Source organism: Amblyomma mixtum, chromosome 5 (genome assembly GCF_055824585.1).
Source record: "Amblyomma mixtum isolate Tamu chromosome 5, ASM5582458v1, whole genome shotgun sequence".
Lineage (NCBI taxonomy): Eukaryota > Metazoa > Arthropoda > Arachnida > Ixodida > Ixodidae > Amblyomma > Amblyomma mixtum.
This window is the reverse complement of record NC_143016.1, coordinates 178,425,302-178,443,998: the sequence shown is the minus strand read 5'-3', so window position 1 is coordinate 178,443,998 and position 18,697 is coordinate 178,425,302. Positions and strand designations below refer to the sequence as shown.

General features: G+C 44.5%; 1 protein-coding gene across 2 annotated transcripts in view; it reads right to left on the bottom strand.

Moving 5' to 3' along the window:
- The window catches only part of LOC149344916 (receptor-type tyrosine-protein phosphatase mu-like), a 36,276-nt gene that overhangs the window by 12,295 nt on the left and 5,284 nt on the right, over positions 1–18,697 (bottom strand). The window contains exons 5-10 of one of the 2 annotated variants that reach the window (XM_089542685.1): positions 15,408–15,548; positions 12,423–12,522; positions 7,905–7,978; positions 5,533–5,661; positions 2,579–2,704; positions 1,915–2,072 (exon numbers count right to left, since the gene is read on the bottom strand). In XM_089542685.1, coding sequence (XP_089398811.1) covers positions 1,915–2,072; positions 2,579–2,704; positions 5,533–5,661; positions 7,905–7,978; positions 12,423–12,522; positions 15,408–15,548 — 728 coding nt within the window. The remainder of the gene's footprint in view (positions 1–1,914; positions 2,073–2,578; positions 2,705–5,532; positions 5,662–7,904; positions 7,979–12,422; positions 12,523–15,407; positions 15,549–18,697) is intronic. The other variant, XM_089542686.1, reaches the window with a different exon arrangement.

The window sequence follows — 18,697 nt, the reverse complement described above, 5'->3', positions numbered from 1 at the left end:
CCACAACGTGTTTAGTTCTTTTTTTTTAATTTCACTGTAGCTCTAGCCATTACCACGCGTTTAGCGCGTTACACAAGAGAGCGGAAAATTTTCGCTGTTATTTTTTAAGGTGGTATGTAGACTTGGACAGCAAACGTTTGGGGGATGCTTATTCTCGGAAACAAACTCATTACAGCATTGCCTCGCGGCCTACGCCCCCAGTAGCGTAAAATCCCGTCACTTGGAATTTTTTTGGGACCCATGAAATTGCTCGAATTCCCCTAATTTTAATTTATTAGCGGGAGCGAAGAAAAAATACGATACCTAGCTTCTGAGTCGGCCAGGAGCGACCCATTGAGTAATTTGGTCTCTCATTATTCTATGTTTATTTGTTGAAAAAATTGTAATCTTTTATTTTCCGCTCGAAATTCACGTGGCAACAACTATTTCTCGTACTTACACGAAATGCCGCAGTGCGTTGACGCTGCCGGCTAAAACAACACATGCGACTCTGAGGTTACGAATCAAAAACAGCAGAAAAGAACGCGTTCTCAGTAGGAAGGAGTAGACAGGACTACGCTGACAGTCCTGTCTACACCTTCCTCTTGCGAACGTATCCTTTTTCTCTAGGTTTTTTTCCCCAGTAACCATGCACAAACTGCCCAAACAAGCAATGCTTCTTAACTACAGTGACACTCACGGAATAAAGAGCACTTCAATCAAACACACCACGCAAAAAAACGAACGCACATACCCTACGTAAGCACACACGACGTAATGCAAAATGATTATAGCCTCCGCGACATAATGTAGAAATCTGAGTGCGCGCTCAGCGACGCGCACGCAACGAAAAGTAAGAAAAGGGCACCGCGCAGCACAGATCAAAAAGCAACCGTCGTAATTTCTCGACTGTTGATCGTACAGATGTGTACGGCGTTCTAGCATTTCGGCTCACCGTCCTAGTTGCCCTACCTCCGTCGCCCAAGCGCGGCCAACTGCCTGCGAATAAATAGCAGTTTCGCGCTAGAATAGTACATACGCTTGACTGGACCCGACTGGGCTTGAGCATTCTCCAATTTTCCGAATTAAGACGGGTGGAATTAACGCGGGCTTACTGAATCAGTAATGACAGAGGATGAAGTACGCACATTTCCTCATACTTGCGCAGGCAAGCCGAGCGATCGACCACCTTCACAACAACAAAATACATTCTTTTATTCGCAACCGCATCCCCAGATAATTTGTTACGGATTGTACATAGTATAAACAGCGAGCAAGAACCAGGAAAACAGGCGCTCTATGCTAGTGCTGGTTGATTCTTCCGGCTTCGCAGCGATTACTGCTTCATTCCAGAAGGCCGTACTAGACGTGCACGGGCATGTTCTTCGATTCTATTTTTTTCCTAACACTGTTGAATGGAATGGCCTACTGACACCACGGTCGTAGAAATGTTCATCCGAGTAAGTTCAAAATATTAAAATTTATGTGTGGTATAATGTCTCTTATTGGTTCCGCTCTTATTAATACCCCTCCCCTTTGGTCCCCTCCCCACCTGTAGGGTAGTCTGCTGGGCATCACCTTGTTAACCTCCCTGCCTTTCAGTCCTTAAGTGTCTGTCTTTCTCTCTCTCTAAAGTAATAAAATAAAGTTGAACCAAATGACACACTTCCTTTGTGTAACGACCACTTTTCCAAATTCTGAACTTAGCATTCAGCGTCGCAAGCTTTAAACGCTAAACGAACAACTTCAGATATGGATTCAACTGTGCCTGGTCTGAAGTTCGGATGGCAACGCATTAACGCGAGCTTCACCTGGTTCCACGGTGCGGTCCCTTTAGTGTGGCACTGTACCTTGGCAGTGTTATTGTTCCTGCGCAACCACATCGGTGTATTTTTCCTAGACGGACGACCCTAGATAATGTTAAATAATATTCACCAACACAGCAGTACAACGGGCCCGCTGTCAGGGCCAATGCCGGCCCGCCATGCGTCCACTTGGCGCAGAAGGTCAATCACCACGCCAGGGGATTCAGGGTGAGCATTCTTCCGTGTCCAAGGCTGGGACCAGAAGTGCTTCACCACGTGAGATGGCGTCTGCAGTAGGCACCACCACGCCGAGCATCAGGTCGGTGAAACACGGCTCAACAATATATAACTGAAGTGGATTAGATATTGCCATTTCCACGGATGTCTGTGTCCTGCAGTAATCTTCCGATAATTATTGCCAAGTGCATTGAAGAGTTTACTAAGGTGGCAGTGCCGTCCTGCACGGATGCTGGTTAGTTGACGAGGTGCCAGACCACAAGCACAGGCAATTTTACGGCTTAACTTCATGGTGGAGCGTGTGCGAAACTACGAGGAGCAAGCTGGGTTCTAAAGCATTCTATATAAAATATTCACAAATTTTGTCAGCGGGAATGACGCGATTTCCGCTACATGTTGCGGATAAATGAGTGTCTTCAGATCAAATACCACTTAAAAGTCATATCCAGGCACGCCCAAGGTAACATTAAGGAAGCTGCCAAGGGCCCTCTTTCTGGCCATTTTATCAACGTCTGCCCGTTTAGTACTCCGATGATTAGATATAGACTTGTGCTCACCGCATCACATGACACGCTCAGTGTTTGAACAAGGACGTCGGCGACGGTTTCCAGGTCGACTTGCTCTACAGCGACTTCTCCGTAAGTAGTAGAGATGTTCAGCTGGGGCCAGAATTGTTCATTTGTCTGTGGGAGTAAGAAAATCGGTGCATTTTATTTCCACTGGTCTCGGAGCTGTTATATCAGACGTTCCTTTTTTTATCGGTTACTTGAAACCTGGTAGCCCTCTAGAATATTTTTAGGAAATATGGAAAAGCAGTAAGTGAAAGACATCGTCCTTAATATCTGCCTCCTGCATGAAAAAGATTAATTATGAAATTAATTTGAGAGGACCTGCGTTCAAATCATATTCTTGGTTGGTTTGGTTTATAGGGTTTAACGTCCCAAAGCGACTAAGGCTATGAGAGACGCCGTAGTGGAGGGCTCTGGAGGTTTCGACCATCTGGGGTTCTTTAACGTGCACTGACATCGCACAGTACACGGGCCTCTAGAATTTCTCCTCCAAAAAAAACTGAACCGCCGCGGCCGGGATCGAACCCGCGTCTTTCGGGTCAGCAGCCGAGCACCATAACCACTGAGTCACCGCGGCGGCAAAATGATATTCTCATAATTCTTTTTACCTGGAGGACATGAATCCTCATCTCTTTAACCACCAACCCTGAGCTGTATTTGTCATGGGATATTGTACCAATATCCCAAATGACTAGTCACACTCGTAAGTCGCGATGCTGCGCTGGTACCACGGTAAAAGACTTGTTACGGTAATTGTGTTGGTTGCAATTTTCAGCACTAGAGGGCCGTAGTTGTCCATAAAACGCGTTTTCCGCCTTGAACTTGTGTTTCAAGCCATACAACAAAAAATATAGGCAAAAATTACCAAAATGCATGGCGGTCGGAAAGAATTCAGGAGCTGCCGTTGTGTCACATTTTTGAAGCCGGACGTGAGGGCTACCCTTCGCTAGTTGGTCGCCATCTCATAGCGTTTGCTTATGAGTACTAGACAATGCAGTAGAAGACGCCGCTGCTCCCACTGCTGCTACTGACTTCGCCGCCAGGCAGACTTGCAGTAGCCCTCGCAAAACCATATGACTTCTCGCAAAATTTTGGCGTGAAGCTCGGATGGCGAGGGCCTCTTCTAAGCTTTCTGTCCTCCATGCCAAATACGAATAGGTGCGCGGTTCGAGATTCGGTTTTCATGGTCAAGAAAGCTTGAAAAATAGCAGTTTAAGCCTGTTCGTAGGACATAACGAGGTGCATAAGCGTAAAAAATCTCTGCCTCTCCCGTAAACGAGAGTAGAGTAAGCATGAAATGTTTACGGGCCTAATGTCATCTCGGTGGACACCCGAACCGCACCGTACAGGAAGGGAGGAACGCCACCACCCGTTCAGCACGATGCCTTGCCATTTGAACGCAAGGTTTTTTGAGGAAAGGAAATGGCGCAGTAATTCTCTGCCATCTCGGTGGACACCCGAACCGCACCGTAAAGGAAGGGAGGAACGCCACCACCCGTTCGGCGCAATGCCTTGCCCTTTGAACGCAGCGTTTCTCCCCCGGATCACGTATGACAACGAAGTGTAACATGGCATTTATGTGCTTTTTGCACGCGTTATTACAAATCGGAAATTATAATTCCGTGCATTATCAAACCCACAGCTCCACTGATATCTTGATAAACATTCAGAAGGCACTGGTAGCAGTTATTTTTTGTCTCGTTTGGAGACCAACCGGCGCTTGCATGCCGGTCGCGTAGGAGGGCTTAGAGAGTCTCGTTAAATCTCGTTAAGTCTCGTACGGTGCCCGGATGTTCTCGTTTCAGAGCCCGGATGACGGGAATTCAGTGCCCGGATGAGTGGATTTCAGTGCCCGGATGAGTGGATTTCAGTGCCCGGATGATGGCTCTCGGTCTCGGCGTGACGTCACCACACTGCCAATAACGGGAGCTAAAAGCATTTCATGCTTAAAACACAAGAAGACAGCAGGGAAGTGGACAGCTTACGCGCTTTCTTTTAACAACTTCATTGAAGCTCACATTTCCTAAAGGGACTTATGCGCATGCGCAAACCCTTCTCATTCGTAACCTTACTGAAAACTAAAGGGCAATCATATCTCCAAACATTACTACTAGTAGTGATATAGATGGTTTGCAGATTCGCCCACTCAAGTACCTTGCTACTATCATAGCTCATGTTTTAGAGGACATCATTAATCAAATCTTTTCATGTGGCCATTTTCCTCGCATGCTCCAAGTGGCCAAAGTTACTACCATTTATATACGCAGGGAGAAATTGAACATGTCAAACTATAGGCCCATTTCAATAGTCCCTGTATAGTTCTCTTCGGCGTGATGTCACACATGACGTCGCACAGAGGTAAACTAAAGGTGAATGGTGGCATTGCCGCGCCACGGCAAAGGATGAAAGTGCAAGTAGTAAAGCTTTCCCTTTAAAAACATGCAGAACACGAAGCAGTCCGATTTGGAGGCTCCATACACCCGTACTAACTATGGTCGCGAAATGTTGACGTACATACCGCCACAAACTCTTAACTCCTCCGTTAATACGTCAAAGATTTCCGTTCAACAGTCTATGTATATTTGTCGAAGTTACAATTCACACATGCAATTTTGTCCCCGCGATTTTAATCATGTTAGTGAAATGTACACGCGTAGTCTGTACAGAACCGTAGCAGTGTTTATGAGGATTTTCCTTATTTCACTTTTCTTTTCATCACTGCTGCTTTGCATTGTTAATGGGGTGCTAGCCTTTGTCAAGCCATTACATGCTTTTTGCTAGCAGCCTGTAGAATCACGAGTGCTGTATTCTCTCTGCTGATGTTGAAATAAAGATATTTGAATTGATTTGTACTAAGCAATGTAAGAATTGTACAACGCGCCGCGAAGAAACGGAATTTGTGCCTGTTGATGAGCATTTTAACAACTGAATATTTTCCCTACCTGGTCGTCGAGCTTTCCGAGAGTCACCAGGGTCCGCGAGCCACACTCCAAAATCAGGCGCCAGAGGTCTGTCACCGTTCCGGCCACGGGAATCTGGGCCACCACGAACTCCCGCCGGTTGAGGAAGCCCTAGAAGGCGCAGAGTAGTTCAAGAATGGGCACTGCAGTTGCTAGAATAAAAGGCACAAGTCTTAACAAGTGTAACAGCGGACAAACCAACAGCTGACATGCCTCTTCGTATACAACAGTGCCCAGACCACTAGTTTTGCTTGTGCTCTCTGCAGTGGCTTCCTATAGAGCCCAACGTGATCAAAGCCTCATACATGTGGGATCTTCGATGCTTCCTGTCGGTGCCGGGAACGCTCCGAGCGCTCCCTATATGGCTCGGCGGGAAGCCCACTCGTCTGAAAGCTTTCAAGTGAATGGTACCGCATAGCGATGAACCGAGATTTGCAACCTGATGCCAAATTTTTGGCATGAGTTATTCGGCTGGCTTAGAACATTTTATTGACCTATTAGCGCGATAGAGGTAAGCTCTCCATTCCGCAGAAAATCCGGCGTCGTCGGTGTCCGGGTTGTGAGGGAAAAAGCAGTGGCCCACCTGCTACCTGGAGCACATGAACTTGTGACGTCATCACATGTTGCCCACCGGGCCAGTTGGCAACCTTCCCGCCGGATCGTCAGCAAACTGCCCACCGTTGCAGGTGGCGCTTAAATTATGACTGACTCAGGAAGAGCAACCTGCATGTCACAAGTCCCACTGCTGACTGTGTTTTAAACAGCTACTTGCCAGAGCAGTAGCACACTGCTTAACCGTTAAACCACTTCGCCAACAGTGTTATGATGACACCGCGTGACATATGAATGTAAATTCGACAGCGAACAATTCCACGTGCATGGGCATGTATGAAGTACCTAGGTGACAGAGAAGGAGTATTTGCGCTGGTGGAATTTTGAGTGGAATCGCATTGTACTCTGTAAGGTAGCTTAAGCGTTGTGTGATGGTGAAGAAAAGAACAGTACCCGTGCTTATGAAATGATGCGCAAAGACGTCCCCGACCTGCTGAAGAGGCCAAATAGTGCTATTAACCCAACCTTAAAGCGGAGGTTGGGTCCCCATTAGTTTGTATCCCTTGAATACACCTGATAATACAGTTAATATCATTTACACATGCATTGCATCGTATTCTAGGCCTATAGCCGCCGCGGTGACTCAGTGGTTATGGTGCTCGGCTGCTGACCCGAAAGACGCGGGTTCGATCCCGGCCGCGGCGGTTCAGTTTTTTTGGAGGAGAAATTCTAGAGGCCCGTGTACTGTGCGATGTCAGTGCACGTTAAAGAACCCCAGGTGGTCGAAATTTCCGGAGCCCTTCACTACGGCGTCTCTCATAGCCTCAGTCGCTTTGGGACGTTAAACTCCATAAACCAAACCAAACCGTATTCTAGGCCTATCATCACTAGCTGACTATATTTTTAGAATTTTCAAATGCCTTCCACAAAGTTTGTCACAATCCTTTATTTCACAAACTAAAAGCACTGAATATTGACTATAACTTATATAAACGGATTGAGTGTTTTTTTTTACTTAATCGCTTATAATTTGTTTTTGCTAACCGTTATAACTCTAGTTTTACCGAGGTGTCTACACGCCGTGCCCAAGCACATTTATTTCTCCTGGTTTCGACTAGGATGTTTGGTTTATCCCTCACCAACTCCGCTCGCCTCCGGTCTCTTAACGTTACACCTATCATTTTTTCTTTCCATAGCTTGTTGCGCTATGCTTAAGTTGAACTCTTTTCATAGGCCTCTATGTTTCTGACTCATAGGTGAGTAACAGGCTTTTCTGAATGCCGTCAACTTTACAGGAAGAGTAGGTCTTAAGTTTGCCAGAAAAGACTGTTCACAAGTATAGCCTTCCTGTACCTCCACAGTAAACAGCATAAAAGATTTATAATTGCGACGTCCATATGTTTAGTTACTGTACGGTAGGCGGATGACATACGCGAATTTGTAGACCTTGTCCTGCCACAGGACAAGGTTAATTGGAGGGAAAAAGAGAGAGACCTCTGCCCTGCAATGCAGATAGCAAGGAGTATGATCATGAAAACGAAGATGGCACATTCTATACGTGCTCTGCATCTGTTGCGAATATTGTCATTTTTCCTATTGAATCGTAATAAGTATAGCAATTCTCAATGCTTCGATAGCATTGGTGGGCTTAACACGCGTCAACACTAACAGACCACGCCAGCATCAATTTGTGAAAGTTGTCTCATTTCTTTCTAAATCAGAAATTCTATAGGGTGCTGTTCTAAATTAAGATTTTTTCGCTTCTATTTTACTGGGGAGAGCAGTCAACAAAAGGCCCTTACATCTACGAGAACGGCGTTCGCGTAGTCTTCAGTAGATTTTCTGGCGCTCCTTAGCCGCCCTTGCTTTCCTGCACCTGGAACGAACAGGAGTGAAAAACCGGTGAAATGTGGCATTGTTAGTCGTTGCTTTGACACCGATGGCGAAGACTTCGCGTATCTGCACGTAAGCTCAGGAGGATAACCTCGAACTCGTTTCGTGGCTTGCTCAAAATGCAGGACAAAGCCGCAGAGAGGAAGCACTGCGAGTCAGTTTCGCAGTGGCACGTAGGATGTCGTCAGAGCGAACAGACCCTCGTCATGCAAGGAAGCAGGTCACGTTCTAACGACGTATCGAGTCAGTAAAGGAGCTACGTTTTAAGCTAACACGAAAAACCGTGCTCGAAAGGTTTGAAAGCGAACAAATAAATTTAACGGCAAGCGCTACAGTATTAGAGAGTGTCATCAAAGCAAACGCAACAAAATGAAGCACTGTCGGCCGCAACAGAAGTTGCAGAAAACGAATAAACGAACCCGTATCTGTTATAGCAGCTGAACCATTACGATAAGTAGAAAACATTATCAGGCTTGAAAGAGCAAAAATAAATTCAAGCAGAACTGCAGCAGTAGTATAAAATCTCATCAAAGAAAAACTCATAGGTCACAACAGTGTTGGGCAATAGCACAAGTTGCAATAGCATAAATATAAATGAGAAACGAGCGTCCCACTGATGATGGGCAACTTATCGACGAAACAGTGACTAAAAAGAAATGCTTACCCGAATGAAGTCTTTTTCAACTTCGCTAATCCTCTGGCAGGGGCACCTATTTTCGTTTATTTTTCTCCTTTTTTTGTCAAGAACCAGACATCATTGCTAAATTGAAGACTATGGACATTGAAGGTGAGTCTAGTTTTATGGTTTCCTTTATCGACAAATATCAAAGGTAAGTAATTAGCATTCAAAAGCTCGTTATTTTGGTCTCCCTAGTCGCACATGATGAATTTGTGTCGCTCGCATTTCTAATGCAGGAAATACAGATGTTATTAGTGCATTTTACGGCTAAGGAACAGTTAACGTGGTTTTGGCAACGATACCATGCTTACCGACATTATTTATATAGATATGTAACCCATGAAAGCCAGATCAATGACCTTTGAAACGCGTAATTTTGCCGATCGGTATCTCAGAAAAACATTCCCATAACAAAAATTCAGCTGGGGCTGAACTCCTCAGGTGACAGCGTTAAATGTTGCCATGAATTCCTGGCTTATAAAAGTCGAAAATTACAAAGCTGATTGGTTAAGTTTAAGTAATTAAAGATCTATATTTATTGAACTTTGTCATGTATAGAGTATCCCCCTTTCTGCACAGTCTACCCGGAGAGACCGCAACGACGATACATCGCAATTTTTATAAAAACATCTGTAAACAAACACACACACACACTCATAATGTGTGCTCTCCCAATTCATGTTCTCCCAACACACACACATAATGTGTGTTTGTTGGAAAAGCATGAAATACTTGACGGCTTCAAAGAGTATATAGCGAAGTATAAAGGAAACATTTATTTTACTCGATGTTTTGATCAGAGGCCCGACCAGAAGCCGCATCTGGATATTATATTTGCCTACTCCTTAGTTCTTCTGCGCGCTCTCCATTTTTTCGGGCGGGGTACCACTTTCCTTTTTCTTACCCATGCTTATTTATTTGTTTTTCTTACTTCTATCTACATATTTTTGTTTCTCGCTCAACCTGTTCAGTGTCCATCCTTTATAAGAGGGGAAACACCACCGAAGTTAAATCAGTCTTGAAAAAGATATATATATATATATATATATATATATATATATATATATATATTATTTCTCTCATATATATATATATATATATATATATATATATATATATCTATATGACACAAGCCAACAGCCACAGAACAGCCACAGCTTCTGTCATATTTATAACGAGCCCCTCATTCCCCTTCGCTTATATATATATATGTGTGTGATTTATTGGCCGCTGATTGATCAAAATCAGATCAAACATAACAGGATTTAATTCACAACGTTTCGGCTCAAGGGCCCGCCTTTTTCGAGTGTTCTCTCGAAAAAGGCTGGCCCTTCCGCCCAAACATTGTGAATGCAATCCTGTTATGTTTTTCAATTCTGGGGACATCGTCTGGATATATATATATATATATATATATATATATATATATATTGCGTGCTTTCTTTTAACTTATACAGACCTTTTCACGCACACACATAACAGATAAATGTAAAAATATGGCTTTTGCGGTACAGTGTTATCAGTGATGGCAGACACCATAAAGCCGATGAATGGTCTTAAGTATTAAGCTGGTTAACTAATTTTATGCGAAGCATACTACTTTAGCTACCACTTCAGCCCTTCACCGTGGTTATGCGCCTCCAAATCACGTGATACATGACGTCACACCACGTGACACGATGACGTCACGACTGTAGAGAAACAGGGGCCCACCTCGCGCCGTCGCTGTGGTTGTGCGCCTCCAAATTACGTGACACGATGATGCCACACCACGTGACACGATGACGTCACGACATTGGAGAAACGGGGGCCCACCTCGCGCCATCGCTGTGGTTGTGCGCCTCCAAATTACGCGACACGATGATGCTTCGCATTCTCCAGGCTTAACCAAGTTAAGCCTCAGCCATTTTTTAATAATTACCTTTTAACTAGTAGAGTTAGGCGCCTAGTTGTAATTAGAGATATTTAGCCGCTCGTAAGTATTAGCCGTATCAGTTTTTAGGATTTCAGAAACGCGATTGCCCCTTGCATCGTGGCTCGGCTAAATTTGGCTTTTTGGACCAGTTGCGTGCAATGGAGGGGTTGCTTTGCCTGCACGCTTTCGAAAGCGCTTGAATTTTCACACCATGCGGCCAGATTTTGTCGAGCCACAGTGGCGATGGTAATCACGTTTTCAGAATTCAAAAATTTATATGGCTCTTAATAACAACCGGCTGCAAATCTCTAATAGCAACAGGGGCCTAACTCTACTAGTTTAGAGGTTAAATATTAGAAATTAGTAACCAGCTTACAACTTAAGACAATTGACCGGTTTTCTGCTGTCCCCGAAAACTAGTAATACTATGCCTCAAAACCCATAGTGTTACCCCAGAAAGCCTTGTTTCGAAACTTTTTGACGGAATCCGCTGAAACACCCTGTATATGTGTGTGGCGATCGGTCTGCCGATCTAAACGTCGAGTCAGATAAAAATGCCTCATTTAATGAAGCGCATATTTGGCTATATACTTCTCGAAGCAGTCAAGCACTTCATGCATGCTGTCACAACGTGTGTGTGTATATATATATATATATATATATATATATATATATATAGGAGAAGGGGATGAGGAGCTCGTTATAAATATACGAGAAGCCAACAGCCACAGAAACCAAGGGACACAGGGGATTTTTTTTTTGTGCTGTTATTCGATTTTGATTATTACTGAATATGTTATCGCTTAAAGCTAATTGATTAGAAAAGCAGAAGAAAAAACAACCACATGCCTCCGGTGGGATCCGAACCCACGACCTCCGAATTACGCGTCCAGTGCTCTGCCGCTGAGCTACGGCGACGGCTGTCAAATCTTCTGCTTTCGGGGGTATTTATGTTTACAAATAACCTAACTTTTGAGAGTGTACATCAGCGCCACCCCCATTCTTAAGCGGCGGACGTAGCACGTCCTGAGATCCCGCTGATGTGACGTAGAACGTCATCGAACGACGAGGGTGGAAGCTGTGTGAGAACCCTCTTATGCTTCCTTGGCGTCAAGGCTGCCAGAACCGAGACCCTCGCTAAGCAGTTTGTGCAAACAAGGGAAGGGGATGAGGGGCTCGTTATAAATATGCGAGAAGCCAACAGCCAACTGCTTCAGGCAGGGAGGAGGAGAGCTATATATATATATATATATATATATATATATATATATATATATAAGATAAAGTCACCAGAACTTGAAAAACATAACAAGATTTAATTAAATTATTAAATCTTGTTATGTTTTTCAAGTTCTGGTGACTTTATCTTATATTAATCAATCAGCTGCCAAGAAATAATTTTTGATTATATATATATATATATATATATATATATATATATATGTACAGCTCACCTCCCTGCCCACTCTTTATCATGATCTCACTGTCTTAGTATTTCCAGGGTATTTAGGCGAGTATATACGCACACACACATACACGCCTGAGTATACTTGAAATACTAAGATAGTGAGATCATGGTACAGAGAGGGCAGAAAGATGAGCTTGTTGACAACAAAAAGAAAGTGAACAATGGAGGGATAGGGGGCGAACCTCGTGTTGCTTTGCCAACGTTTGACAAGAGGTCATTACATAAACTCCGCAAGGAAAGAGAGAAGGACACACCACCACGTCTGAAGATGTATCAGCGTCATTATTGATTAAAAACATTGCAATTTTGCTTCACTCAATAAGGAGCACCTGCGGTAGTGGTTAAGCGAAGGCAACACAACTTACATGCAGATATGACAGGACAACGATTATTTTCAGCATTTCTGAGCCCTGAGGTGCTACTGGTGTCGTGACTGTCTTCTGTAGTGCACAGCCTTGTAAGCTCCTGTTGCAAGGAAAAATACCGGTCCACCAATGAGAGCAAGGAAAAAAAGCAATAGTTGTAAGAAACGCAAGGCGTTTTTCCAATATGTGTAAAATGGTTCCAGGCATTTTGTTTTTCTGCATTTGCACACCTTTGCACCTTTGCCGCTGTGACATAGCTAACAGCTACTTCACATTTTTTAGTGAGAAGCTACTATGTACTATAATTAGGTACTATAATTAGAATGCGCCTCAGTATTGTGTAGTTAACGCTGTCATAATATGGGCTCCAATAATTTCATAACGTACCCTTTTTTGTCGGCACAAACATGAGGTCTTTGTACATGAGGTCTTGTACATGAGGTCTTTAGTCCGTATGGTGATAAATTGTATATTTTAATTTCTGGAGCATATTTTGCGTTTCATCTTAAATTGCAGCATTCCTAGTCTAAGGATAGCTGAAGGCAAAAGGCGATGTGCACATGCAAGACGGTGTAAAGCGCCGCTTGAGGCAGTCGCAGTTCTCACCCTACCACGATTAACAAACACTGCACTTCATTCTTATTATTATTGTTATTAATCCATTCTTAGGCGTGATTGTCAAGGAGCAGCTGAACTGCTTTTCCAGAATATTGCTTTAAATCGTCATTATATATCCTCATTTCTTTGTCTTCCTCTTCAACACGAATCTCAAGCAAAACTGAACGATACCTTCGCGAAAACAACTTCGATGGCTAAAAAAGGGCGCTGGCAGCCCATTCTGGCTAAGCACCCGTGCTTGGTAGCGGCCTCCAATAGAGCGCCAGTAAAGGGACGTGAGTACTCGGGCTGCACGAACGCCCCTGCGACTTTCAGAGAACCTATAGCCAGCCGTTAGTTCCAAACAATCGGGCATAGACTAAATATTGATCAGAGAGAAATGGATGGGTACGGAGTTCTCGCACACAACCTATTGACAGCAATTGTAACTCACTTAGCTGATTTTGGGTTTAATAGCCGCTAGCAAGGTAAAGTCCCTTTTCCAAAGTAGAACTTAGCTCGTGTTCCGAATGATGACCTCTGCTCATAACAGATGACGACGAGTGCGACGTGTGGGAAGGCGAAGGGAGGAAGAGGTACGGCCGTTCACCCTCAAGAAGGAAGGCGACATCGGAGGCGCAAGTGTTTTTGGGATGCCGCAAGGGAAACAGTGAAACTCTCACCGCTAAGTGCCCTTTCCATATCCTGGCTGTATGGCGCAGCGTGCGTGTTATTGTGTGCGCTGTATACAGGACAAGAACTCTCAAGTCACAAAGAAGTTCGTGCTCTGAAGTCTAACCATCATAGTGAAATTTCCACTGACCAACTTCTTGTGGCCTGTGCAGATTCGCATGACTGTGCACCCGCCCGTGTATGAATGGTTAAGTTGATTAATTGAAGAAACCTCGCAGGCAAAGCTTGTACACCGACTTGGCACAAACCATCATGGCACCTGTATAACGCCACTACTTGTAGCGGCTCTGTGGCTCTTTCCCCTTCTCATTTTATTGTCGATCGACAATAATTACGGGCGGAAGCGCGCCGGTATCAGTTTGAAAGCAACACTAGCGGGGGGGGGGGGGGGGGGGGGGTGTAGGATCTGTCTGCCGGAGGCATCTGGGGAGAAAGCCCCCGGCAGGACAGAGTTCACGCTGATCAACTTAGCGATGCGATATTTTCTTCTGATTTACTTAGCGTTGCTAGTGGGCACCTGGAATTTCGGGGCTGAGCTCAAGCCATAAGGTAGTGCCCACCTGGCATGATATTTTTTATTGGTGAATTGATGCTCTGAGCGGGCCACTTAAAATGACCGCCCCTATTATTTTGTTAATCAAGGATTTAAAGATGTCACTCAAACGATGCCAGTCCAGTCTGAGCCGGGGCTCTATGCTCAATACAACGCGGTTCTACTTAGGCTCTACACAATTATCTTGATGAATGAACTAGCGTAAAGTTTGTTCCTTATGTAAATTCATTTCTGTTGTTCCAATCTTACTCTCTGTATATATAATGCAGTAAATATATGCTCTGCTGTCATCATCTCCTGCGTCCTGGTCTGCTTTCGCGGCGAACAACTGTACACTAAAGGAAGGGTTTAGAAACCTTCCTGCCGGAAAGTAACATCTTTCAAATTTCTATTTCCGCTTTTCATCTTATACTAGTACGCCTTCTGGTCATCTTCGTTCATGCCGAACTACATGACTGGCAGTGTTATGAAACCTTCATGAAGGATGCGGTCAGAATTATTCTCACAGCTACAAATTTTTATATGTCACAAGCCACCTAACTGTAGCAGTTTAGAAGAACTGTGAGAAATTACTTACCCACGTGAATAGTGAACATGATAAACCTGTTTTCTGATGTCTTTCTTGATGTATTTGAAGACCTTTTAACTACCGGCTTCTATATGCTTGGAACAGATAGACGGCATTTCAATGCGTTCTTGAAAAACATCACAAGGTGGAGCTTATTCTAGTTATCGGAATAGCTGCTGACTGGCATCTGTATGTGCATAGCCGTACGGATACATAGGACATTCAGCTATACAACTCTCAGTACCTTGCAGTTTCAGAAAAAATTCGCCCACCTTTGGGGCGTCAGCCCTTGACTGCCCCTACTCTGGGGCTGTCGCTTTATCAACCAGGCTAACAGGACGGCTAACGGATAGCAGGGCGAGAACGTATTGATGAACGACTCGAAATGGGGAACGATGTTAGCCAAAAGCGCTTTCGTAATGGCTTTAAACACATTATGATTTGGGTGCCCGAAATGGTACTGCAATCGTGGTGTTTCTTAAAAGCGCTACTGATGTCTAGTATTGCAGCGTAATAAACTGCTCGTATTTCTGTAAGCTAGTGGCGGAAATCTTTCGCGGAGGTTACCTCTTACCTCGAACTCCTTTTGCAGCTTGCTTCTCCTAAACCCAGGTGTTCCGGACGTGTAGAAGGCAATGAACTCGTCTTTTGTATAGTTGTGATATTTCATAGCAAGCAATTCTGCGAGCAGAACGTGTGCGAAGATGTACTGGTCCTGGAAGAATGCGAAAATAGGCTCTTGTAAAAATTCCCGAATTTCAAACTATGTAGGATAATTATGCTACATGTAACTATGTAGGACAATTGCGATAGTTTATTTTGCATATTTGTGTTAGCAGTTCTAGCGTGTCCTTTTGGTTATTTGTCTTGTATTTTGTGTATGTTATTGTTATCATCATCAGCATCAGCCTCACTATGCCCACTGCAAGGCAAAGGCCTCTCCCAAGTCTCTCCAGTTAACCCAGACTTTGCCAACTGGAGCCACGGTATCCCCGCATATTCTTAATTTCATCTGCCCACGTAACTCTTTGCCACCCGTGCTACGCTTGCCTTCTCTTGGAATCCAGTCCGCTTGGAAGACACTGTTGATTTTATTCCTAAGCACTTGAGAACTTACTGCGTGCAAATATAATCTATCTGTACATATGTTCTTACTTTAAATATTATACGGACATTTACAAACATATTGCATTCTTGAGCTTTTTCCATTGATTTTATTATTGACCAACTTTTTGTTTTGTTTTCATCTCGTGCTACAGTGACGTATTCATTGTACAACAATTTCGTATAACACTGTTTGCTCTTGCAATGTTGTGGACTGGTTTCCTGGGCCTTTGTCAAGCTGTTTGTACAGCTTTTAGCCCAGGCGACCATTCACTTCTTGGAAAATAAAAATTGATTTGATTTGATTTTGCCCGGCCTGCCCAAGCACATTTCTGTCTCTTGATTTCGACTAGGATGTCATGCTTTGTGGAATAATATGTCGCCAGTTGAAGTGTTCTTCTTTGATTGAGTGCAAACGTGTAGCCGGCGCTATTTATGGCACAAACATCTCCTCTTATTTCCATACCAATAAAAAAAAAACAAGTTCATCTTTGAACATATTCTTAATGTATGGAACGTCATTTCGAAAATGATTTATTTTTAAAACACCGCGTTAAGTTTGCGTGGAGGTGATTCCTGGTTGGGGGTTCGGAAATGGAGCGCAGCCCATTGAAACCCATGCAAGCAAAACTTTCAGGAGTATTCTCCTCGTTTCACAAAGTACCCATGCTGGCGTATGTTTGTTTACATTGTGGCGAGTGCTTTTAAGAAAGGAAAGGGTATGCTACGACATCTCGAAGTCATCTTTTTAAAACGCCACAATAAATGTGTGTTCTTAAGCCGTAAACACCCCCGAAAGGCGTTCTATCCACTGGACGTTTTCCGTAATCGCGTAAGCTTCTCTTGTAGTCCATCGTGGGAGGGAACAGCGCGAACAAAGCGACAGACGAAGCAAGAGGACACAAAGACGAGCGCTGTAGTCCGACATGCTTCATCGTGCACTACGTTTGCTGATTAACACGGTCGTTCAAAATAGACAGCTTAAACAGCATTACCTGAAAAATCAGTTCTCAAACTATATGGAAAGCGCAGGAAATAGAACGACGCACTGTCTCAGAGTGTGGCGCAAACGATACCACCCATTTCCGGGTCCGCCGTGCGCCAGTGCCACCCATATATAATCATCGTGTTAGACATCTGCTAGAGTGCGCATTTCATTCATCGTGCTGTTTGAGGCCTATCTGCAGTATAAACCTTGAGGCCGTTTGAAGGACAGTATTTGCGAGGGAATGTACAGTGCGTGGCAGAAATATCAGACTACAGGAGAAGGTTTCACGATTTGAGCAAACGCCCATCTGAGAAACCACTTTTTTGAGTTCTGTACTGCTTCACAGCGCACATTTATTGGGACATTTTAAAAAGATGGCTTTGGAGTCACGAAACGATCTTTGTCACACTTCAAACCACATGCCAAATGTTAACGAATGGCCGCCTGCAATGGTGCCCTGTCAAACGAGGAATATACTTGTTGTTCTTAAGTTGTTCCTACATGTGTTTCTATGGGTGACGCAACCGTCTTGCGCCCCCAGCGGCGGCAGGCTGCCATGCGCACGTTTCACGGTGTTTTAGGAATACATCGCCTTCGAAATTATGCTTCATGCTTCTAGAGTCTGCTCTAGGGTAAATTTGGATTTTCTTCACGAAGGGATGACACCATAGGGGAGCTGTGAAATCAGAAAACTGAAACTGATGATGATGAATTTTTATCGATAAAGAGCATCTGCACTCAAAGAGCGCCATGGCACAAGGTTTTTTCTTCTACTCAAGGTGGGGTAAAAGACCCACTTCCCAAGCATTTCGCCCTAAAGAAGCCGAGCACGAGGCAGGGGAAGACTGTACCCATTGCGTCACCGGAGGGTACCCGGCGGCATTGGGATCGATCCCCGCACCTCCAGCATGGGAGGCGGATGGACTGAAAACTTGTGCATATATATATATATATATATGCACAAGGGCACTAAGCCTACTTTTCCCCTCTAGGCGTCTCCGGCTGCCACGAGCTCCCCCTTTGTAAACACGGTGTTGGTGTGCATTCGGCACGTAGCCCTGCTGTTGTGTCAGTCATTTTCTTAGCCATTTTGGTTTTTGCCCACTCTGTGTCCAGCGCCTCCACACTCTCCCCTATAAGTGAAGCGGGGCAGAGGGAGAAGGGCACGGTTGACAGGTTGCAGGTGGACAGAGGCAAATTTCCTCAGTAGCGTGGATTTTTGGGCTTGTTGGTTCATAGTTCCAATACACTGTAGCGCAGCAAAGGCGAGGACACAAGAGACGAGAGCGCTCGTGGTGTTCGTCTCTCGTCTCTTGTGTCCTCGTCTTTTGCTGCGCTACAGTGTCTGGGAGAAAATTTCTAAACACCACCAAGCAAGTGGAGGCTTCACAAAGCCTCCAACGTCAGCGGACAATTTTCGCCTTAATGGACCTCTCAATGCTGTAGCATTAAAACACCACGTGTAAACTCCTCCCACCCAGCAAGCAGAGGCTTCACAGAGACACCGGGTTATAGCCGCAGTGACCCTCCTGATGCTGTCGCATTAAAACCTGAATCAAAACCAAAGAGTGTGTGCTAGTCGGTGGCGTCCTGCGCAGAAGCACGACAGCATAACTCCCTTCTTTATTTGACATGTAAATAAATAAAGAAAAGAGCCGTCCGAAACATGCCTCTTCTTTCTCGACCGAGTGCTCACATGCTACGTTGCCCCCAGGAGCAGGCCGCAGGAAGGGAGGAGATTTTTTCCAAGCCCAACGGTCGGTGTTTTAAAT